At 37.9% G+C, this 27535-nt stretch overlaps 1 protein-coding gene across 2 annotated transcripts in view; it reads right to left on the minus strand.

Moving 5' to 3' along the window:
• TENM1 (teneurin transmembrane protein 1) overlaps positions 1 to 27535 on the minus strand; it is a 498370-nt gene that overhangs the window by 149340 nt on the left and 321495 nt on the right. For both annotated transcript variants that reach the window (XM_063659976.1, XM_054472526.2), the window contains exons 13-14: positions 20022 to 20238; positions 3020 to 3139 (exon numbers count right to left, since the gene is read on the minus strand). In XM_063659976.1, coding sequence (XP_063516046.1) covers positions 3020 to 3139; positions 20022 to 20238 — 337 coding nt within the window. The remainder of the gene's footprint in view (positions 1 to 3019; positions 3140 to 20021; positions 20239 to 27535) is intronic.

Consider the following 27535-nt stretch of genomic DNA (forward strand, 5'->3'; position numbering starts at 1 on the left):
CATCTTCTAGTCTTCAGAACAAAGTTCTTGAGACCTTTAATACTTCTCGAGAACCTTCTAAGAATGTCGTCACTTCATCTGTTTTGCTTATCATTAGCTGAACTATTTACAAATAGTTCTCTTTCAACACTTGACTGAGTACTGGTTATATATCTAAGTTGAAGGTGGTAAATCATAGACGAAAAGAGCAAGATTACTTGGGTTTAAATCTTGAACTCTATCCTTATTATCTGGATAAATTTTCTCATACAACAAATGGGGAGGATGATAATAATGATATTTATCTCAGATAGTTGTGAGGATGAAAACAGACACATTCATGAAAGTGTCTAACATACAGTAGACACTCACAAACATTCACCTTTCCTTTAGAATAGGCTTTTTTCTTTTCTGCTAAGTAGTCCCTTCTCTATGTGAGTATCTTAATCTCTTCATACTTTTAAACAGCTCAGTCTTTCAGCACCATCCTTCCTTCTGCTTTGAATAAATTACTTTGGTCCCATGATCTAGACCTTTTCTGGTTCTTTAGGGAAACTTGTCAGTTTACTTTCGCAAGTAGTTGATAATGGGGGTAAATATTTCTACATCCCACGTGACATATTTGCATTCAACGGTGACTTTGAGAGAGCTGATAGCTTTACCCAAAGCAGTGATACCATTGGTGAAAAGTATAAGCACTGTGGCCGACTGGAGGGATTGAGATTTGGACATGGAGGATCCTATCAGCAACTCTCATATCACTCTCTACTAGGTATCTAGATGCTAATCTCAGCCTTTCTATACTCTTTTGACCTCAGGTATATTTCTCTTTTTTCTTTTTTTTCTTTTTTTTTGAGACGGAGTCTCACTTTGTTGCCCAGGCTGGAGTAACATGGTGCGATCTCAGCTTGCTGCAACCTCCGTCTCCCGGGTTCAAGCAATTCTCCTGCCTCAGCCGCCCGAGTAGCTGGGACTACAGGCGCCTGCCACCACGCCCAGCTAATTTTTTTTTTTTTTTTTTTTTTATATATTTTTAGTAGAGACAGGGTTTCACTGTGTTAGCCAGGACAGTCTCGATCTCCTGACATCGTGATCCGCCCACCTCAGCCTCCCAAAGTGCTGGGATTACAGGCATGAGCCACTGTGCCCGGCTGACCTCAGGTATATTTTTCTTATGATTTTCTACTTTTGAAATGTACTTACTCAAACTGAGGTAGCAACAAGCAGAGACATATAAATGGAAACGCTCATCACACTGTCACTTTATGTCCAGGAAATGACAGTGGAACAGTCTGGTTGGCATTTGGGGCCCATATTTTGAATGCTTACACCTTTATGGAGCCTGAGGGGAGTTATTGCTAGAGGGGATTCTGACTAGTATCTGTCATCTACATAAACTCAGTTGTCACTGTGAGTTCAGCAGAGGAGGGGCTTGGGGCATTTCACTTAAAACTAAAGACACAAAAATAACAATAAAGATAACCCTTTTAATGTTCCCTGTAAACCGTACACAAACATTTTTAGACTTTTTAGGTATCAGGATTCTTTTAGGTTCTTGTGTGAATATCAAATAATTCACTGAAACCTTTGTGTGTAAGCTAAAAAAATGAGGGCTTCTCAGGCCTCCATGAGAAGTCAAAGTCAAATGTCTCAGAAGACATATTCTATTTAGAGAAATAACCCATTTCTCAATTTGTGGCATATGGTTGAAGATGTTTGCAAGGGTGAGGCTAGTTTTAAGCACCAGTTACTGGTGAGTGTGCTACCAAAATTCCGTTATTCAATCTAATTGGGAGAAAGACCCATTTGAATTAATAGAGAACTCTGATTATAGAATATTTGAAAGGAAATGAAGTTTTATATATATATATATGTGCATATATATGTACATATATGTGTGTGCTACCAAAGTAGTTCTGCTGAGCTTGTTATAATGAAGAGATTGTTAGTAATAAGCAATATAATTTATACATAAATAATTTATATAATTTACTAAAGTCCTTAAGAACAGTTTATTTTCTTAAGTAGGCTAAAACTCTTTCTTATTATCTTTTTAAACTTATTTTTTATAAGTACTTCCTTGACAGGCTCTTGGAAAAACAAATCTGGCACCGCCCAAGTTGAACAATTAACATTTCTGAAGTGTCTAGGACTAATAAGGTTTGATTGTAGGTTCTTGAAATGAGATAGTTTCTCACAGTGTGATAAAGCTCCAAGCCAACAGGTCTTTTTTTGCGTATGATTATTGAAGTGGCTTGTTATGAGTAGGACATTTTAAGGGTAGTCACCTGGAGACTAGGGCACCTCAAAGCCATTATTACAGTGTCCCTGAGAGTCATAAATAGGTACCTTTAAGCTGGACACATGGGCCTATTGACTCAAATATTCTGAATCAATGTCTGTCTAAATGACAGCAACAAAAATGTTGTTGTGAGCAAATCCTTTCCCAGGTTGAGAAGGTTTTACTTCAAGGTTTTGCTTCTCAGATCTTAGAGAACCCCCTTAGAGAGCAGCCTGGTGGTTGGTGCTTCAGGATAAATCACTATAATTAAGTAGGCTGGCTAAGCTTGTCTATCAGTTGCAGCCAATAGTCAAATAGGCAGCCCAGGGAGGACACATTTTTAAAGCTTCTCCATTAATGTGGTGGAATTCTGTACTTTTGGAAGAAATATTTTGGATGCATTCATTTCTGAAATATTTGGGGGTTACTATGGAAAAATAGCCTATGTGTTCCATAGTTCCTTATTTATCATTTGCATAATGTCACTGATCTTTGAAGTTGGATTTATAGATGGAATTAGATAAAGGATAGAAAACTTTTCACATGGCCTGGGTTTCAAGAAGACTCGAGAAGGATTGGAAGAGGAATCCAGTTTGAATTAATTAGGAGATAGAGGAAATAAATATCACCAATGACTTTTTGAGATATAACTTGAAGAAAGATGGGTTTACCATCACTGTATCATCTGAGCCCTGGTTTTACCCCTGGCTAGAAGTCAGTAATTGGCCCCCACAATGATCAGAAACAACATTGACATACCTTCCATCTTGCCGGCTGATGGTAAACCCATAATCACTGTGGTGCAAGAAACTGACATTCACTCCCACTAGAGGAGTTCCATCTATGGCCATCACTTGGCCTCGAATCACACAGGCACGCCTGCAACACAAGACCAAAGGCAAACAGAAAAGCATGTTGAGACTAGATTCTAGAAGTCAAGTTGTAGAAACTTTGGAAAACAGTCAGGTATAACAAAGAAAACAATAATTTCACCAACCAGGAGAAAACTACTAATAACATTCTGGGGAGGAGTTATTTTTTTTTCCCCATCAAAATTAGAATCATACTAAGTATGGTTCTGAATCCAGATATTTTAAGGTTAAAAGCATATTATTAATATTATCCAATGTATTTAGAAATTCCTTAATATATCATTTTTGTTATTACATAATACACCCTTAAATTAGTATCCTATAACTTGCTTAACCTATCCCTGATTTTTGGACATTTTGTTATTTCTTAATTTTTTTCTGCCTTAAATTTCTTATTATTTCCTTGGGAGAGAGTCCTAGTTGTCGAATGATACTTTTCTCTTATCAAAATTAAAGTTAATTACATTAGTTAATACATAAATATATTGTAAGATAAGACTAAAGTCCCTACTGACCGCCTTTTTCCTGCTTCTTGGTGTTCTCCTCAGAGGTAATCAGCATTATTAGTTTGTTGTGTGCATTTTCTATGCATTTACATATATAGCATGAATATTTTTAAGCCTCCTGATAACACACTGCCAAAGTGCCTTTTTCTGGTAAAACAACCAGCCAACCAAACAAACAAATTTAGTTGAGCACACTTTAAGTTAAAGTCTGCAAAAGAGACATGATCCCTGACAATGGTATACTGCTTTTCTTGCCTAATTTAAATAAAATATTTCAAGACACTTTCCCTTTAAACAAATGAGTCCCATCCTTACTAAAAAATGGAATTCCATTAAACTAGTCCCTAAATAGGGCTCTCTTTCAGGGACATAGTCCACTAAAACATACAAGACTTTCAGCGCTAGGCTGGCTGACAAGCTGTAACAAATTTCAGGAGGCTGGCGGTTAAGAAGAGTGCCCTGGGACAAATCCCAAGCAAGGATTTTTTTCACTGGTCTGCTGTTATTTGGGGAGGAAGGGAAAGTTTTTCCACCAGAGCTTAATCCTAGTCTTGGCAGCCCTGAGCTCTTGGACATGAATTTTATAGCTGGAGCTGGCAGGGTTGAGGAAGGTTGAGCAAGGTCAGTGATTTTTCCTAGGGCATCAATGCCACTTTTTTTTTTTTTAAACCAAGTGGGATTCTGGGTATCCAGGGAAGCTCAATCTTGGATTAAAGGGGACCAAGTTATTCAGACAAACATGGCTTTTCAGAGTAATCCTAATCATTTCATCCTGGAATTATACATTCTTTTAACAGAATCAGAAAGTAAAGGGAGGGATGTAAAGACTCATGGCCACAAACATCATTTGAGAGAAAGTAAAACACCTTTGAATAAGCTACAGATGGTAGCTTATAATAAGCCAAAGTTGGTTGTATATGTTTTAGCCAATAAACCTCACTACTAAATTCTGTTGCAATCAGAGGAATTGGTTATAAGTTATGCTAATAGGATTTATCCTTTTCTACGTAAGGCCTTTCCCAACAAAAGTTACAAGCCATTAAGTATTATGCAAAGTAAGCAAGTGTAAGTGTTGCTATTAGTGTTTGTGTATTTTCTGAACTCTCAGACCAACATTCATAGCTCTGTGACATAGATCAGTGGCTTTCTTCCAGTGAGCTGTCCATTTTATGAATTATGTAAATCACGGTTCTGAGTGGCATGCAAATGGCATACTGGCACTTGCTTTGCCATGTTTGATTGTCCCAATTTCTGTATCATTTTGAAATCCCATTTGTTCTAATAGAGAAGACATTTGAAGTCATTGAGTTCTGGATTTTGAACTAATTCTGGCAGATCTGGTCCCAGGTTCTAAGCCCAATGTAACAAGAAATGAAAATAAAAGGACATCTCTGATTTTATACAGTAACCTTTTAGATGTCTTTACAGAGCAACTTTTGACAAGGTGGGTGTAGATTGAATGGAAACAAGCTGAGAAAATCTCCTGCAAATGACATATGGATTGGTTCCAGGGGGGCTGTGAAGAGACTGTAGTGATGCCAAACAATTTAGAAATTAGTTAAGCATTGTTTCCTGAGCTCTCAACGCTGTTAGCTGCTTTGGGAGTATGGTGGGGGTTAGTTATTACCTTGCCAAGCCTCCACCAGTTAACAAGGTGGCCTTTACAACAATAACACCTACCTAGGTGCTTGCTGATTCCCTATTGGCAAGACAATTTCCAAACTCACTCTTTTTATTTGCTCACATTAATCTAGACATTGTGTCTTTCCACAGCTGTACTAGGCTCAATTATTTTTGTTTTTATTTTGTCAAGCCTAGTTGGCATTATTTTCTCATATTTTATAACACACACAGACCTGTCTCTTCTCTCTGCTGTTCTTTTATTTTCTATATGGCTTATATTTATGAAGGATCCAAGCTGGTGAGTGAAAGTCTCATAAAAGTTATCATTATTCTGTGCATTTCCCTTGTATTCCTCTCTTCCTTCATTCTGTATCTCGTTCTGAGTAGACTTGTCTTTTGACTCTTCTGCTTCTTAATATTCCTCGTGTTTTATGAAGCACACATATTTGTGTGATAACGACTCATCAAAGTCATCATTATTCAAGACATTGTCTACCTGTTCTTCTTTTCATTCATTTCACTCTTCATCGCTCATAAATAATGCTCACAGACTTGTCTTTCAACTCCCCTACTTTCTTATTCCTCATATTTTATGATCCACACAAACTTACAGCACATGATAAAGCCCCACAAAACTTATATTCTACATTTATCAGTATTGAACTCCCTTTGTAATGTATTAGACTTTAAATGTTCTAAGATTCCCTGTATCTTGCTGCATTTGCTCCCATTATTTATACACTCCATGTCATCCATTTTTCACAAGAATGACTCTTAGGTCTTTTTATTCCTGGATTACTGGTACTTACTGTAATCTTTGAACAATATCAGTCATCCAGTGTCAGTTTAAATTGTCTAAATTTCAGGACAGTATTAAAGTATTCTTTTTAATTTGCAGTAATCTTGACTGACACTGCATGCAGAAATTTAGGAAAAATCTACTTCTTAGGCAAACTCTCCATTTCAAAAAGAAAGCTCTTGAGTGTACTTGCTTTCCCAGGCAGGCTACATCAGCTCCAAATGGCCATTAGGGAGCCTTCATATACATTCTTTGGAAGTATGGCATATTGTACCACTTCGTTCAGCTCAACTGCCATTTTGTGCACTCCCAGATTCTAAATTCTACTTTCTTAATAATTGTGGATGGTAGCCTTGTATCTGGTTTGTTTTTCCTGATTCCCCACAGCCACTAAAATATAGTTTCCTCCCCCCCCATGTATATAAACTATTTTGATTATGCTTCTTATATCTAAGGCAGCCTGTATAGTTCATTTTTTTCCAAAGTTAGATCCTAGCTGAGTAGTGAGGTATGTACGGTGAAGGTCTGCCTTTGATATTACCACAGTCCTGCTTTCTGTGTTTTTCCTATGCCCATTATGGTGCCTCTCTGTTTCCTCTTCCAGAGAGTCCCTGGCTTCCTCAAATCACCATTGACATTAGTCAGCCCTACTTGGCCTGTACTTGGTCTGCCTCGAGGAAGCATCTTGAGTTCTTGAATTTTTGCCACATCAAAACTACCTTCAACCTGAGTTCTGGTCCTTAAAAATCTCTTTTTCTGAAACATTTTCAATTCAATAATATATAGAACTCTTCTAAATCTTTCAAGTAAGATGATAGAAGCTACTACTGTCTGGACTGTCACGCGGCTGGCCCTGCACATGTGTACAGCAGCTATGTGCCCAGCGTAACTGTCGTTTGTGTTGGTTTTGTGTGTCTATATGTGTGGTCTTGTGTACGCTCAATGGCAGGCATTGCATACTTTCTGTCTTTGCTTGGGCTCTCCTTTGATTCACAGACATGAATGGGATGGATGCTTTGCTTGGTTGAACCTTTGAAAACAAGAACTTCTCCCTGCTGTTGCTGGTTAGAGCAAGATAACTTGAACTTAGATGGGCATGTCCAATGTGACTTTAGAAACATGCATGGGGAATATCACCCCTCACAAGTGTCTTTTTTCCTGTTCTCTAGAGAATACAGGCTGCTGCCAAGCTGTCTACCTGCTGTCACTATGCTAAAGCAGCAACCCCAAAGGAATTGCTTCTCCCTTTAACTAAATGCTGAATCCTCTAGGTGTTTGGAGCTTGGTCTGAAGAACAGAGCATCTTGGGAAATGCAGGTCAGAATACACTTTACTGGGAGCCTTATTTAACTAACAAGCTGCTTGTTAGACAGTTCTGATGCAAAAGGTCTAATTCATTCTGTATTTGTTATTTTCATGGAATAGTCAAATTATCCCTAGCCTTCAATCAACTCTTGGTTCCATTCTCCTCTTCCCTTATTTGTTGTCTTTTGTCTTCGATGTCAAATCTCCGATATTCGTTTAACACCTCAGGCAACAACATTAACCTCAAGCACAATAGCTGGTTTGAAAAACAAGGCTGAAAACTAAATTGCTGAAAGAAGATGCAATTTACTACATTGTATTTCTGATTAATGTCTTCCGAAAGAAAACAGACTCAGGGCTAGAAAAGTTATAGCGATTTGCTTTTGTTGCTAACATGAGCATAAGCAGCCTTTGAAGGGTAACATTCAAAATCAAGGACCTAGCCAGCAGGGGATCTAGTAGCAGGTGGGCAGGTTAGGTTGTTTTTTTTCCCATAGGAACAGATGAAATCCTTTCTACAGCTGACAGCTCTGGTCAAAAGGTAGCACTGAGAAGGATTGGGCTGAGAGAGGCTATATGAATCCTTTGCTCACTAGTGTTTGAATCCTGCCCCGTAAATTCTTCTTTGAATTGTCAGTTGGTTCAAGTCTCCAAGGGATAGAAATTTGTCGCATATGAGGTGTGACTGGAGGATTCCCCCGACAACTGTAGCTACTGGGGTCTCTGTTGGAATGCAAATACCTCTGAATAGTTAGGACAAAGGGTCTGTGATGTTCCTGTTACCACTGCCATCACACAGTGAATAAAGGGGCTTCTCTTTAGAACGTAATTTTGGGATTGTGGTGTTGGTCCTCAGTCCTGTCTGATAATCTCTCTCTCTTACAGATCAGTTATTCTCAAACTTGATTGTCCACAAGAATCACTGGAAAGCCTTATTAAAACACAGATTACTGGGTCGTATCCTCAGAGTTTCTGATTTAGTAGGTCTGGTGTTGGATCATAGAATTTACATTTCTAACAAGACAAACCTTTGAGAACTGCTGCTTTAGGAAAAGCAAGGCCATAACATACTCAGCCAATTAAGGCATACGAACTCCTGGAGAGGGAGGCAGAAGGTATAAACCATAAAAAGGCAGGCAAATCAACCACTGGTTCACAATCTTACCCTTATGAAATCTGTCAGGCATGAATTTTAACTCTTCCATATAAACTTCTGGAAAAGGGTTTGCAACAACTGTAGTTTGGGGAGTCATGTTGAAACTGTCATGACAAAAGGCGTGGCTGCACTGCAAGATGAACTACAGGGTCTTCAAATTCAGAGATTATAAAATGGAAATATGTTTTAGTCCAATTTATTTGTCCCAAATAAGTGTCCATTTCTCCTCCATCCTCATTATTCTCATTATACAATGCTCATACTTGTGTTATTGCACTTATCATAACCGGTCTTGGATGACAGTTTTAGATCTGTCTGTCTTTTTATTAGATAGCCATGGCAAAAACTGTGTGATTTTCTTCCCTGTGTCCTTCTCAGAGCCTGATGTACACAGCACATGCTCAAGACAGGTTCATAGAATTTCAACTCAAATATTTAAAAATATAGTTGTAAGATCCTTGCAACCTATGCTCATGGCACTGCTTCAAGCAAGGGCTTCAGTGACTACGTTGAGATTCCTGTGTAACAGATGTCTTACACTTTATTTATTAGAAGCCAACCCTCTGGATTGAGCATTATGACATTCTCATTGGGAGTGTTTTGTTTGATACTTGACTATTTTAGGGAATTAAACAGTACCCATTGTGATCGGGAAGATGAAATGAATAGTCTTCAAATGCTTAATTTATGCACACTAGCCCCATTCTTCCTTTATATATTATTACATAATTACTATTTGCTATTTTATAATTTAAATGCATTTGGGACTTCTAATATCCAGATATTTGGAGGGTTTCCTTACAACACATGCTACTTTTGATATATGTTATCTAACCTGGTACAGCACTATGAAAACACTTAATGTTATAGCATAAACCTATTTCCATGTTCTGAAAATTCAAATGCAGTGAATGTTCATATGCAAACCCAATACAATCTCCTCATTAGTTTTTATTTTAATATGGCGGGTTGATTTAATCCTACTCAGTTGGTCACTGCCCCAAATAAACAATGCCTACCAAGTGGGTAGCATTAAAAGCAGCTGGGAGCATTAGCCATCAACATTCTAGGACTCTGGGAAAGGTGATGCTATTGAAAACGCAGATAGATTTTTAAGCAGAATTATTTTCCTCATGGCTAGTGATGTTTCAAGTAAAACAAAATGGGGGCACTCACCCTGAGGTAGGGTGGCTATTTTCCCATCTGCCTTGGTAATTGCTTGTCAAAAGTAGGCTTGCTTTGGAGGCCTGAGATCCCCAAAGTAATGGGAAAAAGATCAAGTGTTTTGAAGCAATAAGAAAACTGACGACACAGTCACATTTTCAGGACTGCGTAAGTGCCAGTTTGCTTCATTTAGACACATGATTATTTTCGTCCAGAATTTGAATCCTGAAATATTTGTCCTGTAAGCCCTTGCAACTCTTGAATAGTCTGAAGTTAGTTTTTCCTTTAAAATTTTTGGTTTGTTTTTTGCTTGTTCTACACATGACTCAAATGTTTTATCTTTGCAATCAGCCTTATAGGGTTTTGTTAACCTTATTAACCTCTCCTGTCACTTCTCTGAATCTGCCTTTTGATTAATGGATAGTCATTAAATATAGGACAGATCCTTCTTGTTGGCCATCTCCTGGGCATATATTACTCTTCCCTCCACAGAGGAAAAAGTGTGTCTTTGCTCTAGTCACAGCTGTGTTCTAGCTCTGGCTTGCTAGTAACCACAATTGTGACTTTTCCTAAGAAACAGAATTAACTCTTAGCTCTGTTTGCTCTCTATGTAGGGTGGGAATGATCTTTCTTTCCTGAGCTCTCCCCGGTTACCGCACAAAGATGTCATCAGAGTAAAATTACCCAGTAAAATGATCACTTTTGAACTAGGCCTTTCAAATTCTATTGTTATGTACCCTGATAATTATCAGATATACATGTTGTATAAATAAAATATTTATTATACTATGAATCAGGTACTATGCCAGATACTTTCCTTACCTTATTTCATTTAATGTCCACATAACCCTGAGTAGGTAAAGCTATTAGGCCCATTTAAAAAATGAAGAAACAGACTCAGAGAAGTTAAAAGTTTTGCGCTTAACACAGCTCATAAGTGGTGGAGGGGTGGAGATCTCTTGACCTGGCCTCCAAAGAGCCTGAGCTGTATTGCAGATCTCTCTGAGTCAAGATATAAACAATATGGCTACAAATGAAAAGAAAACGATTGCCTACAAAGATGGTGCTATCTACAGAATTATCGCTACCTGGAGAAATTTACCAACTGCTGAGCACTTCCTATGTGGAGTGTGTGTAGTGGAGATGAGCTACAGCATTTCATTTGTTCTTTCTTCCCAAACTTGCATTCACTTTGTCCTCTCCAGGGACAAAATGAGATGACAGAACCAGCTAGAGAGTCATTACAAGCAAGTAGTATGACTGAGTAGTAGGTAATAAGGATTTGAGCCTTTTAACTTTAGATCCTAATGCAGCAGCAAGTAGGATAGATAAAATATTAGAAAATACCTATTCATGCTGAGACAGGTTGTAGGTAGCTACTGGTATCATTAATTATAATTATTAAGCATCTCAGAACAACTGAGTTTCAAAGTATCATAAATAATCAGTTGAAACAGCCTTTTGAAGATTTGTGTTCTGATTTTTCATTCTTCTTTGCCCAAGAGCATTTGCAAAGAAGTGAAAGTCTCACATTGTTTCTTTTTGGTACCTTTAGGTGTTGACTGCTGATTTCAGGAGACAGTCAGCACTATAAATCTGGGAACCTTCTGCACTTTGTAACTTTTTAAATGTGTCTTGAACATGTGTTTTCTGAATTTTAGCATTAGACAGTATAGTCTGAAAATCAAGAGATCACATCTTCAGTAACACCTTTCACATGAAGATCAAAGCGCTTTATTAGCAAGTAGCAACAACCTTACTTCCTAATTAGGACAACAACTTCAGAGGTGATAAGCAAAGGAGATTGCTCAGGAAAAGCAACAGGGACAGACAAACAGAATAACAAGTAACCACAGCCAATCCAAAACACACTGGAATTCTTTTTCCAAATGTGAGCAGGTCATCTGCAGTGCCTTCCTTTGGAAAGGAAGGTGAACAGAAAGTAGATTTGAGGATGTTGATGCTCTATAAAGAGCTTACCCGATTCTTAGTCTATTCAATTTATTCAGCAATTGTCGCACTGTATATTTATCAACCCCTAGTTGTGTACTTGGTATAATGTTTTTTATGTTCCTAGATTAAAAATACACAAAAATCTGCCATTAGCAAGTAGACTTAGAGGTCTTTAACAAATAGGTTCATGAAAAAGCTAAACACAAGGCATATGGATTCAAATTTGTACCTCAGTAAAATTACAAATGTTTATGTTGTGGGCCTTCTGGGGTTACTCGTAGATAGACAAAACTGCACATGTTAATTCTGTGAATGCTTGAATACTGTAATAGCACTATATTTCCTTTTAAATATTTTAAAATATAGGCTTGGCTTAGCTTTTTAAAAATAATTCCAAATCAGTAAGTGGTTTCTCAATATTTGATTTATTCTAGGATTAACACTAATTGATGAAGATCTGCTATTTTTTTTCTGTCATGCATGAGTAAGTGGTCTAAGGCTGTTACTGATTTCTCTTTCCAGGTCCTATTCAGTTTGTCTGAGGTATTCAAATTTTCTCAATGTACTCCTGGAGGGCAGGCACCTCGTCCATTTATCAGTAAAACCCAGTAACCAACATGCAGTAATTCCTTGACGAAGGTTTGTTTTACTTTTCCATTGCACATTATGTCACAGGATTTTGATTCAACAGGTCCTTAAAGTCAACAGCAGGCTCCAGTTTGTGTTAAAATCTATTGCATAGGGGTCCAGGTGGCAAGAAACATTTATACCAAGATCATCTAATATACAGATGAATGCTATTCAGGGTTCTGCTCTAGTGTCACCTCCTCAGAGAGGTGTCCCTGGGCCACTCTGTGTAAAATGGTCCTTCTCTGTCCCTAACCTTTATCCCACCTTACAGTATTTATACCTTCCTGACATTTACTTTTTTCATTGTTTGCCTCCCTCACTAGACTGTATGGGGAAGAGATTTTGTCCACTATAACCCAGAGCCTAGAACAGTACCTATCACTAAATGAAGAAATGAACCAAGTAAACATTATGATGTTCATACATTTAAAGAGTGAAATGATTAATCTTCCTCCAGTAGGGATTATCTTGAAAGAAACTGTAGGATCTATTGTTTTAAATGACTCCAAAATGTGGTTAATGGGGATTTTGTTTCATTGTGCTAAATGGGTTTTCTTTTGGATGACTGTTTTTTTTTTTTCCTGGAATTTATGTTTGGTACACACATTTTAAATTGTAGAGAAAATTATTTACAGCCCCAAATGTCAAAGGATGAAACTGTTTGCATATAGTTAAGCTGTTCACTGTCCAAATAAGCTTTGCATTTTTCTTGCAAGTCATCAATAGTCTCCAGTGTGTGTCAATTTTAGCAACTCTTCATGCTCACCTGAGCCAATTAGTCCCATCTCTGGATTATTGCTGAAAACTTCCAGGTCAGTTTCACTTCTATAATTGTTTAATGACTTTGTCTAATTTGCCAGACTACATCTTGTCTTACAGGGCTACCTGCCTTCCCCATCAAAACAGTTGAATTTGGACTCCTGAGTTGATGAACTCCAAGCTCCCTTAGAAATCTGATGTTCCATAATCCATAGACTTACTGCAATTCACAATTATTTTAATTATTTATGTATTTACTTGATGTTTTGACTGCTTCTGCCACTACAATGTAAACTCTGTGAATAAGGGGACTGTGTTTCTTTTGTGTATCTCCATCTGCACAGTTCCTGGCATAGAGTGAGTACTCAATAAATATTGTTGTATGAATGAGTGAATGCATATCCTTCATCACTCTTGAAAAATGAATTGATATTAGGGTATTATATTACATTAAGAATGGCAGAAGAATCTGGTATCTCTTCTATCTCTTTCTGAGGTTGTAAAGTCCTCAGTTTCTCTGGAAATACCAATATTGTAATAAAATATATACTTAAAACAGTAATTAGTATCTGTCAATTATGGTTATTCTTAAGTCTCAGTCTTTATTCAAGATCAGCAGCTTCTGCAGCAATGACCATCTTCCTGCAACCTTCCCTCGATCTCAGTCTTGGGTCAATAATTTGTTTTGCCATTCACAGAATCTCAAATGGTATAAATTCCCAGCTCAACTAAGGGCAGAAAGCTTGTTATATTAAACAAGTTATGATGAGTAATTATGGCTATCACCAGGTATCATGACTAATCGGGAACAAGAATCAAGAATGTATTATTGAGTAGGGTATAGTAAAGGAGGATGAAGGCTTAGGTAAATAAAGAGTTTGCCGAAATTCCATGTTCAAGGCATTTGAAGTACTTCAGTTTGTTTTAGGGTACTTCTCTTTGGTTTTCTTGTGAGACAGAATAATGATGCATACCAAAGTGAGCCAGTTAGCAGCAGTCTTCCTGCTGACTTCCTGATATTGCTCCTTATATTCCACTTTTTTCTTAGCACTAAATTTTGATTATCTAACCCGTTGAAAACAGAATTATTGATGCATACACAAAATCATAAATTATGTCAATTATTGGCAGGTTGTGACAGTGATGGAATATATCACAAGTTTTAAAAAAGAATAATTATTTTGCTATTGTTATATTATCACTATATCTTTTATGAATTCTGTTTCTTTGCTATTTGGAGAACTGTAGTCTTACCTTTAGGCTGGTTCTACATTTCAGAATTGGATTATTTAAGGTCCTAATATCATTTGTGTGTTCTAGGCAACCAAAATGAGTTTTCATTAGCAAATATGAGAAGAGCATGATATAGTTTGTATGTTTGTCCCCGTCCAAATTTCATGTTGAATTATAATCCCCAGTATTGGAGATGGGGCCTGGTTAGAGGTGACTGGATCATGGGGATGGATTTCTCGTGAATGGTTTAGCACCACTTCTTGGTGCTGTCATCACAAGAGTGAGTGAGTTCTCATGAGGTCTGGCTGTTTAAAAGTGTTTGTCACCTCCTTCTCTCTTTCTTGCTCTTGCTTTCACCATGTGACATGCCTATTGCCCTATCACGTTCAACCATGACTGAAAGCTTCCCGAGGCATCACCAGAAGCTGAGCAGATGCCAGCATCATGCTTCCTGTAAAGCCTGCAGGACTGTGAGCCAATTAAACCTCTTTTCTTTATAAATTACCCAGTCTCCAGGACTTCTTTATAGCAATGCGAGAATGTCCTAATACAGAGCACTCATACTTCAAAATCATAACTAAGCTACTCACTCACTTGTTTTTCACCTACTTCATGCCAGATACTGTGTTAGGATCTGGGGATACAGTGGTATCATAGATTAAAGGTGGCCAAAAATTATTTGATACTGCTCTCATCAAGAGGTGGGATCTATGTCCTTTCCCTTGTATCTAGGCAAGCTCTGTGACTGCTTTGACCAACTGTGTATGACACAAGTGACACTGTGACAATTTCTGGACCCATATCTTAAGAGACTGGCATTTTCCATTTCCTGTCTCTTGGAACACTCACTCTTGGAGCCCTAGGCTACCATATAAGAGCTCTGACAAACCTAAGGCTAGCTACCATGCCAGTAGGAGGCCCAAGTAGTCAAATAGAGAGGCTGCCTATAGAGAGAAGGATTTCCATCTGCTGTCCAGCTGTTCCAGCCCCCAGTTATTTGAGTCATCCCAGCTGAGGCTTCCAACATCATGGAGCAGAGATAAGCCATGCTAGCCATGCCTTATCTGAATGTCTGACCCATGGACACATGAAATAGGATGATACTAAATTGTTTTAATCCATTACTTGGAATAATTTGCTACATAGCAGTAGATATTCAAAACAAGAAGAGAACAAATCAGACTTGGTCTTTGTCCTTACAAAACTTAAGATTTAGAAATGATGACAATTCAGAGCTAACATTGTACATCCTAGGGTGAACCAAGAAACTGAAATGCAGCAATTCCAAAGAAAGCTAGAAGAAACCCATCATCTTGTTTCATTTTTTTTTTGCTTGTTAATATTGCTATTATGTGCCTAGTACTGTACTAAATTTGGTCCTAACTCTGGAAATTTTCAATTAAGGGTAGGCATTCCACCAGAGTGGGCAGAAGAGGTCACCACAATTGATTCAGCAGGACTGTTGCAAGATTTTAGATCTTTATGCTGTTCTTAAAATTTACTCTAAGTTATAGACATAATAATCAAATTCCTGCGAACATACACATTCTTCTTATAAAATGTGGACCTTTTTCCTACTTTGGTGGGACCTGGATTATCTGATATAATGGGTGGGATGTGAGATATCATAGGTTAAGATCCACTGGCCCAGAGGAGTTTATTAGCCTAAGGTGTGAGGCAGAGTGTATACCAACTTATTCATGAGATATGCAAAGGTACTCCAGTGAACTAAGGGGAGAAATATTGTTCCATTAATGTGATTTCTAGATCATGTTCAGTCATCTTTTTCCTCTTTTTAAACCACTATAATAAAAGTTCAAAAATTAAGTGAAATGATAATGTTGGGTATTTAAAGGCTCTCAGGGAAAAAGATCAGAAAGAAAAACAAACACTTAGATCTTTCCTTGGAAAGCTACAGAAACTGTATAGACCAGAAATCACAAACTCAAATGCCAGCAAGGCCAGGCATGACATTGAAAGTGAAGGATGTGAATCAAGTGAGTGGTGGGCCAGAAAGGCATGCCATGTCCCATCCAGAGGGGCAGCTGGCCCTTAGCGTCAGACCACCTATGCCATGCCCATGCATCCTAGGTTACCCATGCGTCCCAAGCTGTGTAAATTTTCTAGAGAAGGAAGATATTCTCATTTTTATGTTGGATCTCCTAATTTCTAAATGTCAGGACAAACAAAATACATCTGTGGGCTGATTTTAAGCAACCTCTGATATGGACATCTGACACGGATTGAGGATCAGCCTCTCATGGTTACAAAATAGACAAATGAGTTTGGCTAGACCTTGCTGTCAGCCGCTGCACTAACCCTGGTAGGATTTTGTTTTTTTAAATGTGCTTCTCCATTAGTGATGGCCAGTGAAATGTCAGGCTTTGCAAATTACTGCTGTCATTTAGTTTAATGTACTCCTGTTTTTACATATTTATAAAAACCTTTTACATTATTAATAGTGATTAAATGCTTAGACACTGAAGATCAATAATGCTTCTGTTCACCTATTTACATTATTAAAAAGTAATAAGTCGTACAGGGCTCGTAGAATATGTGGCTTACTTTGTAGTCATGTTTGGAGTAGTTGAAGAAAACAAAGAAACTCGAGCTACAGGATATAAATTGCATTTAGGAAAAAAATGGCAACTCAGTTGAGTTTGCCCAAGATCTTCACCATGGGCAGGTTGCACGTTCACATTGTTGTTACACCATCACAGGGCACAGAACATACATATTCCATGAGCTTTCACATGTGGGTGCAGCTAACTCAAAACAAGAAGGTCTGGTCTCCCCTGGATGCACAAGGATAAACAATTTTTTAGCTTTTGTGTGTCCTTGCAACACTTAGTCACCTGTGTGCCACCATCTTTAGCTCCAAAGGTTTCTGATGGTGGCAACACTCAGCAGCAAATCAGCTGTGTGGGTCACATTTTGCCGCTGGCAAACGAGCCCCTTCAAAATGCTTTCTTCACCTGCCTACCCAGCTATCTCTCAATTATGCAGCAAAAACTAAAAAGCAAAGTGGTTTGTTCACCTGATTATGGCACATAAGTGTCCTAGATCTGTCTGAGGAGAGCAATCCTACAGTCCGAGATGTATAAGAGCCATAAGTATTTCAGAGTCAGCTAGCCCAGCTTTCTAAGTAGCCAAAATGGCCCAGCATAGTGGTTTAGAGACTAGGCTGTCAGCACCAGTTCAAATTCTGGGTTCAAAATCTGATTGACACTCATTAATTGTGACCCTGAACAAGTCATTTACTTGACATCTCTGTTCTTATTTCCTCACTGACAAATGGATAGTAATAGTACCTACCATATAGAGTTTTTGTGAGGATTAAATAACACATGTAAAAGTTTAGCATGCGATCTTTGACATAACAAATGCCCAAGGACAATTCACATGTATCAAAAGGTCCATTTCATGAGTCATTCAATTATGATCTACAAAGAAAAAATTCATTAGCACTGATTTGAAGTTTGTAAATGATGTCACTGAAATGTATTAAATTGAACTGGATTTTTAAAATGTCATTTGGTTTCTAAGTTTCTTGTGTTGACCCAAATACCATTTACCTAGTATAAATTTGGTTCACGTCACCAGGCTTATTTAAGGACACATTGAAATGGGGCAGCTGTGGTATAATGGAAAGGTTACAAGAGTTGCTACAATGCAAGCTTTCTGCATGTGTGATTTGGGGCAAGTTATTTAATCTCTCTGAACCTCAGTTTCCTTATATATAAAATGCACCTAATACAAGTATCTACTTTACAGGGATAATGTGAGGATAAAAGGACATAATGTATGTTTGTTTGCTTTGTAGACTAAAAAGTACTATATAGATGTAAGAGACTGTAGCTATTATGATTTATATATATGATCAGAGTTGGACTTATTTTGCCCAAAGATATCCCAAATAAAAATGCATGTGTTGATTTTTTAGAGGAAATAGAATTAGATTGTTTGTCCTCAGCTACTTTCCTCACAAAAAGCTTTTGCCTTTTCTGATAGAATGGATATATCTGTAAGAGCTGAGACCCCTGGATGAAGGAGACCCATCGTTCTGAATTTAAATGTGACTTGCAGAGCCAAATGATAACTTGGAGCATTTTACAAAAGAATGAGGGAAACTCAATCAAACCAGGAGGAGGAGAAGGGCATTAACCACCACAAGAAATAGGTTTGTTCACTCTGAGCGGCTGGCAAGTGCTGCTGATGCATGAAGCTAAACTGCAGGGATTTAAGTTTGTCCTCACTTTTCTAAGTTTATTGCTCACATGCTCTGCTCTGGGTCACAATGACTTGTCTCTTGTCTCTCTCAGGTCCTGACTTTCTCCCCTTACTTGAGTTTAGTGAGTCATTTAACACATCTCCATGTCATGGAGGTTGTTATTTCTTTCACTTCATTTCTTTTTTTTGGATCAACTTTTCTCTACGAGTGAAGAAAGCTACAGAGTTGATGTCTTACCTCTACCTTAAATAGGAAAATAGGGATAATGGTTGCTTTTTGTTCTTTTTGTTCCTCTGGTGTATAATAAATAAGTCTCGACTATCTAAATAATCACTTTGACTATACCACATCTGAAAGTCACTGCAGAGTTGTTATTGAAGCTGGAAGAAATACTTCAAAATGGAGATGACTGAATCTCTTGGAAGAAGGAAAACTTTGACTAGATCCCCTGGCAGAAAAGCCCTTTCTTGTGATTCACTGGCAGTTGGATTTTGGGTTCTGCCAGAGACCTAGAAAGTCAGAACTACACAATAAAAAAAAAATTTTAAAACTTTTAAGTTTCAATAACAGTTCTAGCATACAACTGAAAGGAAGGGAGTTGAGAGTTTGAAATTTCCATGCACATCTTATTTTTCCCCTTTTCTACTATGTAAAGGTCAAGATGGAGTTGTAATTTTCTTAGATTGTCACTGATATCAATATAAACTCTTGACCAAGTTATTCTTGGGGAATGACAACTCCCACCACGCTGCAACTGAGGGAGTGGGATGTAGACAGGAGTTCCTGGACAAATACTTTCCATGTTTCTTAAAAATTCCTATTTGCAATAGTCTACAAAGCCAGTGAAATATCGACTTGTGGAATGAATACAGGAGAATATTTTTGTGCCTGGAAATGTTGACTTTAGTGACTTACCTCTAGTGCTAATTAGTAAAACATATCATCACTGAAGATGAATTAAAGAATAACAGCGAGCAAATTCATGTTATTACACTTCATATAAGTAAGTTTATTTAAAAAAAATTATTTGCCTTATGGGTTGGGCTTTGGTCTGAGGTCTTAAGTGACAATTCATGCATTTGAGCTTTCCTGGAAGACAGATTTTTCACGAGTCTTGCATTTCACACTAGGATGTCAAACTTATTCAACCCTTTCCTATGGAAACATTTTTCATCATGAAATAAAACTTAAAATTTAGTTTTTGAAATCCAAGATTTTTTCAAGGAATCAATCCAGAAGCTAAACAATAAATTTGCAAATTATACTTCCCTCCTGTTTTTGTTATTAAAAGCCATATTATATATATACATACACAAACATACACACATAATTTTATGATACAGAATCTCTAGAAATGAGTTTTTTCCTTAATCAGTAAGGGTTTTGGCTTTCCAGAGAAGTCCTAAAAAAGAAATGAATGTGGATTATGTGGAATGAGAAATAACCTGATCCTTAGAAGATATCTTCCTTTCATAGTTAAGGAAAAACATGACCATTGTTCATTAAGGAATAAAATAAATACATATGTACCTGCTGTCAAATGACACCTCAGGAGGAATGACATGAGTACTGTCCTTGCCAATGAGGAATTTGATTCGATCATAGAAAAGTCTTGAAGTGTGCTGAGAGAAGAGAGTTTGTCTTTGCTGAATGAGGTCAAGAGGATCTGGTGAGCCCTGGCAGAGAGGACTTATATAACAGTTGCTTTGCTGACAACAATCAGGATCCACACAGTCGGTTAAACCATCTGGAAATAAAACCCAAAACCAATATTGATTATTTAGCTTCAAGAGAAACAATATAGTTTAAAATATACATAAATGGAGAAAATTCTAAAATATAGCCAAAGATAATCAACCTTGTTTTGAGTTCAGAATTTGTTAAATTCACATTTTTCATGAATTATAACTCACTCTGAGTTCACATGGCACCTCAGAGAAATTCAAAGTATTTTGTTCATAAATCTTTCTTTCCTGAATTATCCAGCATTTATCAGCTGGAGAATACAGTTTATATAGTTATTGTTTAGAGTTTGGGTAAACAATTCTATTACATATTACTGTTTAGAAATTTCTTCTTCCTCAGTGAGACCATTCTTTCAGAATGCGATGATTTCTTGTAAGTACACCTAGTACATCTATGAGCACACAATTAACAAGTACTTGCTACCTGAATTTGTATTTTTTAAAAAAACCCTCTCAATATTGTTGTCTACTGGTAATGCTCAAAATAGAGGTTGGGATTCTCATGGTGAAAAAAGATATTTCGAGCAATGATTTTAAAATGTGTTGTCAATTACCTAGGGAGCTTATAAAATATGCATATTCTTGAGCTCCACCTACTGACTCAGAATTTTTACAGAGCCCAGGATTATGCATACTTAATCTGGGTGATTCTGAAGCATACTAAAGTTGCAGAACCAGTTTTTTAAGGAATTTATAGAAGGAACTAGAGTTAACATGCCTAACAGCAGTTTTTTGATGCAATTACTATTCTATTTTATTTATTTTTTGAGACGGAGTCTCTCTCTGTCGCCCAGGCTGGAGTGTGGTGGCACAATCTGCTCACTGCAAGCTCTGCCTCCCGGGTTCACGCCATTCTCCTGCCTCAGCCTCCCGAGTAGCTGGGACTACAGGCACCTGCCAATACACCCGGTTAATTTTTTGTATTTTTAGTAGAGACGGGGTTTCACCGTGTTAGCCAGGACGGTCTCGATCTCCTGACCTCTTGATCCGCCCACCTCGGTCTCCCAAAGTGCTGGGATTACAGGTGTGAGCCACCGCACCCAGCCGATGCAATTACTATTAAATCTGACATATATGAATGCGACGACTTTCTCTGTTTCATTTTCTGGCCCTTCACCATTTGCTGTAGACTGCTGAATCCACTGTTGTACCACAAATAAACCTCATACAAAGGCTTTGTTCTTTGGTAGAGAAATGATGTAGGGAACAGGGATTGTGAGGCAGGGAGACCACTGAGAATCTTAACAGGTGCAAAATACTGTTAGGTGCTTGGAGAGGTGAAGAGATAAAAATACCGTTTTCCTGTTTTCAAGAGCTCTGGGCTTAGCAGGAGAAACAGATATGTAAACAGCTAACTCTTATACTAGCAAAAATGTAAGAAGTGCTTTAAGAGAGTTACATGCAAAGAGAAGGGGTTGGAGTGATTAACTGAGCATATGGACACTTCATTCCATGCCCCATAAGCAAAAAAATTAAAGTTCTTCCCGGGTCCTTAAAGATGGCAAGTGGCTCTAATTCAGTTGTTTAACAAGGGTAAATATAAAGACACTAATCTTCTTGGCTTGCCTTGGAATAGGAAGGTTCGGATGGATCACCGTCTCCTTAAGGCTGCTGCTGCAGCAAGTTACTAGCACTGATTTCCTGCAGCTCTTTTGCTTGCTCTCTCTCCCCCACTTGTCTGCTCCCGTGGAGTTAGAGGCGGGTGTACCACAGCTGGGGGCAATGAAAGCGAGGAACACCAAGAGAGTAGACGTTTGGAACAGCAGCCCTAGGGCACCCAGGAAATATTTTTCCCCACATGTGGCCCTTTCAAATTCCCTGTACTATAGACACCACTTTGATTTAAAATGCAGTTTGCTTTTTTCTTGACTTCCCTGTTTGTTCAATGTATTTTTGCCCCTGATTTCTAGTTCTCTGTATACATATTTTTTCATTGATGACTTTTTAGTGTGAATTTGTTTCAATAAGAAGTTTCTTTCTGCTTCCCCTTTTCCCATCATTCAGCAAATTATATTAACAGATTTTTTACGGATTTTAGATACCACTACCACCTCTCCCTCCAATACGCTGTTCTCAGCCTCTTATTAGCACATTATCTCTTTACTCTGCTAATTAAACATCTGGATGCGCTGAAAAGCTGGCAAAAATATCAGGCTGATTAAGAGAGTTCTCTGATGTCTGGAATTGGTGCATAATGCACTAAACAATGAAAAACTGCTTTTCAAATGGGCAGTCACTTTTACATTTTTATTGAATAGTGAATTTGTTATTATTGAGCTAATATATGTGGAAGTATCTAGTGTCATGCCTGGCAAATATTAACAAATACACTAGTAATAATCACATTGGGCAGTCACAGGTTTCAACCTGTCAACCACAAAATTCCAACTTATTTTTGAAAATAAATAGATTTTAAATAAATATTAATACCAAAAATGATCTTTAAAAAAACTAAAAATATCTAAACATAGAACCAATTCATAATTGGGACTCACATTCTCATCTAGTAATGTTCTATACATTCCAAGCTAATGTTTCATATTTAATAATTGCCTATTATGTAGGGCTGACCCTTTAAGACCTCTGTTTTCTGAGACATCAGCAAGGCTCCTGTTGAGTCTAGAAAGACCTCAGGGAAGCCGACCAATAATGGCATGCAAACCCCGTATTATAATTTGTAGGTAAGTCCAGTACACGGGCAAAGATGAACTTACCAATTATCACATTGACTAACACCCCATATAGTATGTCTAGACTGTTGCAAAGAACTGCAAATGACAATCACACTGAATGTGTGCCTTGCTTTTTGGCTATTAACAGTTTTTTTTTTTTTTTCTAATTGTTCAGAATTGGAAGCTGTGGCACCCTACTGACAGCCAAGCTCAGCGTTGTCAGATATGGGCATATCAAATATTAACTGATTTTTACTTTTAGGGCCTGTTCTCTTCAAAGGAATAAAAATACTAGGTAGCTAAAAAAGAGGGAGGTTACACTGACTTGAAGGACTATCTATGGCATTCATTGATCCTAGCTTTGCCAACCAGTTTGGGACTTTGCCAGTTGGCTCAGTTGGTGTTGATGAAGCACTGGTTTCTTTGCTACGTGATCAAGTCATCACTAGTAAACTTATGCCTACTAATTGTATGCCCTTGGCTGAAAGGGGAAATGGATGAAGGAATATGAGTGATAACAGGGGAAACCCATACTTTCTAATCCTGAAAATGAATTTACAAATATATATCCTTTAGAGACAGCACTTGTATTATCACCTTGATAATAATGAGCAGTTAATTCATGGTAGGTTATACAAAAGAATTTGAAAACATGTATAGATTAGTTAATATTTGCCAGGCACTAGGTACATCCACGTATATTATCTCAACAAATCCCTTCAACAAGCCTGTTAGGTTGATATTCTCATCCCTATATTACAAACAAAGAAGGGGAGGCTAAATGTAGTTGCAGTGGGAAGTAACCTGGGAGTCACAGTAACACCTAGTGTTATGCATGCAAATCACACATTCAACATCATCATCTAAACAGTGTGTATTACTAGTACTGATCTAGGCTGTAGGACTTCCAAGTGCATGACTATACGTAGGTATTTAGAGCACATGAAATGGTTAAGGTAAAAAACAAAACAAAAGAAAACAAAAACAGACTACTTTGGCTCTATTTTTTTTTTTTTTTTTTTTGAGATGGACTTTTGCTCTGTCACCCAGGCTGGAGTGCAGTGGCGTGATCTCTGCTCACTGCAACCTCTGCGTCCTGGGTTCAAGCAATTCTCCTGCCTCAGCCTCCCAAGTACCTGGGATTACAGGCACCTGCCACCACGCCCAGCTAATTTTTTGTATTTTTAGTAGAGATGGGGTTTCACCATGTTGGCCAGGCTGGTCTCTAACTCCTGGCCTCAGGTGATCTACCTGCCTTGGCCTCCCAAACTGTTGGGATTACAGGTGTAAGCCACCGGGCCAGCCCTGCTTTGGCTCTAAGCTTAACGTTGCCACTTACAATCTGTAGAATCCTAGACAAGTCAGTTCCTCATTTGCAAGATGTAAATAACAATAATACTCACTCTATAGGTTGTTGTAAGTATCACATGCTATAATAAAGATGAGATTGGGTGCATTCAGGGCGGTATAGCCATAGACTGGAGAACATTAGGCTAAGTGAAATAAGTCAGTCATAGAAGGGAAAATACTCCATGATTGCTCTTATATGAGGCATCTAAGATAGTCAAACATATAGAAGTAGACAACAGCATGGTGGTTACTTGAGGATTGGTTATGGGGATATGCGGAGTTGTTTAATGGGTATAAAGTCACAGTTATAAGATGAGCAAGTTCTCGTACAACATAGTACTTATAGTTAATAATGAGGTATTGTGCAGTTAACAATTTTTTAAGAGGGTAGACCTCATGTTAAGTGTTCTTAACACACACACACACACACACTCCACCCCAGAACAAAGGGACAAGAAGAAAACCGTTGGATGTAATGGATACGTTTATTACCTTGTTTGTGGTGATGGTAACATGAGTTTATACATGTGTATAAACTGACCAAATTATTTACATTTATTATGTTCAGGTTTTGTACACCATTTATACCTCAATAAAGTTGGAAAGGTAATCATAATAAGCTTACTATCTAGTACATAACCAGCACTTGATAAATGTTAGCTGTTGTTATTATACCAAATTCTAAAACATACAGACTGCAAAGAATCTAAGGATAGAGTCTTAGGGGTAGATGTCAATGGTTTGCAATGGCAGCTTAAAGTGTTCAACCCCACTTCTACTGAAGTTGCCTTATCACTGGCCAGAGGGTAATTGATTTCTGTGTAGCACGTTCCAGTTGTTTTACAAACTATGCTTGGTTAGGTTGTCAGGTAGGTAGGATCTTATGTGACTCTGAGTAGACAAACACTAATCCTACAGAAACTTTTCATTCATTGGATTTGATTGATTCAGAATTTGTCACCATTTGGACAGGGGTTGGCTTTAAGCTTAAGCTTTTCAGCATCTATAGAACAGTGGGTCTGCTGAGCAAATTAATAGTGAAAATAAAATGGAAGGGCTGATCATTCCAATGACTCAGTAAAGCAAAGTCTTCTTAGGCATTTTAGAAAGCCATAAGCAATGAACTAACTATAAATCATTCATAACTCTTTACTAAAGCAGGCCTTCTACTAGGCACTCCTGTTAGCTTAGTTGTTGCCCTTATATGTATTGAAGGTAATAGGACTGTATTTCCTCTGGAAATAGTCTATAATTCATATTCTTCATTTATTCAGGCTGATTTTCACCCCTGGATTTTACTGTATTAGAAAAAAGAAAGAGAGACTCAAGTGCACTCAGGATTTGGCCTGCCCAAATCATTATTGTTGCTATAACCACATACCATCAAACTTTTCTGGGTTGGGAAAATAAGTTGTTTGTATGCCACTAATGTTCATGTCCTCCTGGTGCCTACCTGCCATTGATGGCTTTTCATATCACTTAGAATAAAAGCCTAAGTCTCAACAATGACTTATTACCTCACAGTCTGATTCTTTGCCATCTCCCTCTTACCTCTCAGATCTTACCTCTTCTGATCCACCCAATCTCCTTCCCACTCCTCTGGCTGTTCCTTAATTTCCCAGGCAATGTCTTGTTATCAGGACGTTTGCACACACTATTCCTATGCTTGGAATGTTCTTCTCCCTGGTATCAACATGGCTTAACCTTCACGTCCTTTGGGTCTTTATTCAAATGTCATCTTCTTAGTGAGATTTTCTCTGGCTACCTTATTTAAAATTTCCCCCTGAGAATGATGATTTCCAATTTCATCCATGTCCCTACAAAGGACATGAACTCATCATTTTTTATGGCTGCATAGTATTCCATGGTGTATATGTGCCACATTTTCTTAATCCAGCCTATCATTGTTGGACATTTGGGTTGGTTCCAAGTCTTTGCTATTGTGAATAATGCCGGTACCATAAAACCTAAAGTATAATAATAAAAAAAAAATTTCCCCCTGTCCTGCACTCCCTGTCCTTCCTTTTCCTGCCTTATTTTAATTTTAATTTTTTTAATTTTAAATTTTTGTGGGTACATAGTAGGTATATATATTTATGGGGTACTTGAGATATTTTGATACAGGCATGCAATGTATAATAATCTCATCATGAAAGATTTATCCTTTGTGTTACATTTATCCTTTGTGTTACAAACAATCCAATTATACTGTTTTAGTTATTTTAAAATGCACAATTAAATTATTGACTGTAGTCATCCTGTTGTGCTATCAAATAGTATGTCTTGGCCAGGCGTGGTGGCTCAAGCCTGTAATCTCAGCACTTTGGGGGGGGGGGGTGGATCACCTGAGGTCAGGAGTTCGAGACCAGTCTGGCCTATATGGCGAAACCCTGTCTCTACTAAAAACACAATAATTAGCCGGGCGTGGTGGTGGGCACCTGTAATCCCAGCTACTCGGGAGACTGAGGCAGGAGAATCACTTGAACCCAGGAGGCAGAGGTTGCAGTGAGCTGAGATAGCACCATTGCACTCCAGCCTGGGCAACAAGAGCGAAACTCCATCTCAAAAAAAAAAAAAAAAAGTAGGTCTTATTCATTCTTTCTAACTATCTTTTTGCACCATTAACCATCCCCAATTCCCCTTTAAGTCCCCATTACCCTTGCCAGCCTCTGGTAACCATCTTGCCTTAAAAAAAAAAAAATTCTTCATCACATTTACCACCTTCTATCATAATATATATTTTTAAAATTTGGTTTAATTTCTGCCTCTTGTAACTAGAATATAAGATTTATGGAAGCATGAATTTTATCTTTTTTATGCATTGCTATTTCCTCAATGACTAGAACAGTACCTGGCTTAAAGTAAGCATTCAAGGCACAGCACGGTGGCTTACGCCTGTAATCCCAGCACTTTGGGAGGCCGAGGCAGGCAGATCACTTGATGTCAGGAGTTCGAGACCAGCCTGGCCAACATGGTGAAAACCCATTTCTACTAAAAATACAAAAATTAGCTGGGGGGTGGGGGTGGCATGCACCTGTAGTTCCAGCTACTTGGGAGGCTCAGGCAGGAGAACAGCTTGAAACCAGGAGGTGGAGGTTGCACTGAGCCAAGATTGCACCACTGCACTCAAGTCTGGGTGACAGAGTGAGACTCTATCCTCCCCCCCCAAAAATGAACATTCATTATGTATTTGAATAATGAATAAATGGATGCCATAAAAGTCCTATTTCTATGACATTTGTAAATTTGCCCAGAGATTAATAAATGTCTAACTAAT

This window comes from Pongo pygmaeus, chromosome X (assembly GCF_028885625.2).
Source record: "Pongo pygmaeus isolate AG05252 chromosome X, NHGRI_mPonPyg2-v2.0_pri, whole genome shotgun sequence".
Taxonomy (NCBI): domain Eukaryota; kingdom Metazoa; phylum Chordata; class Mammalia; order Primates; family Hominidae; genus Pongo; species Pongo pygmaeus.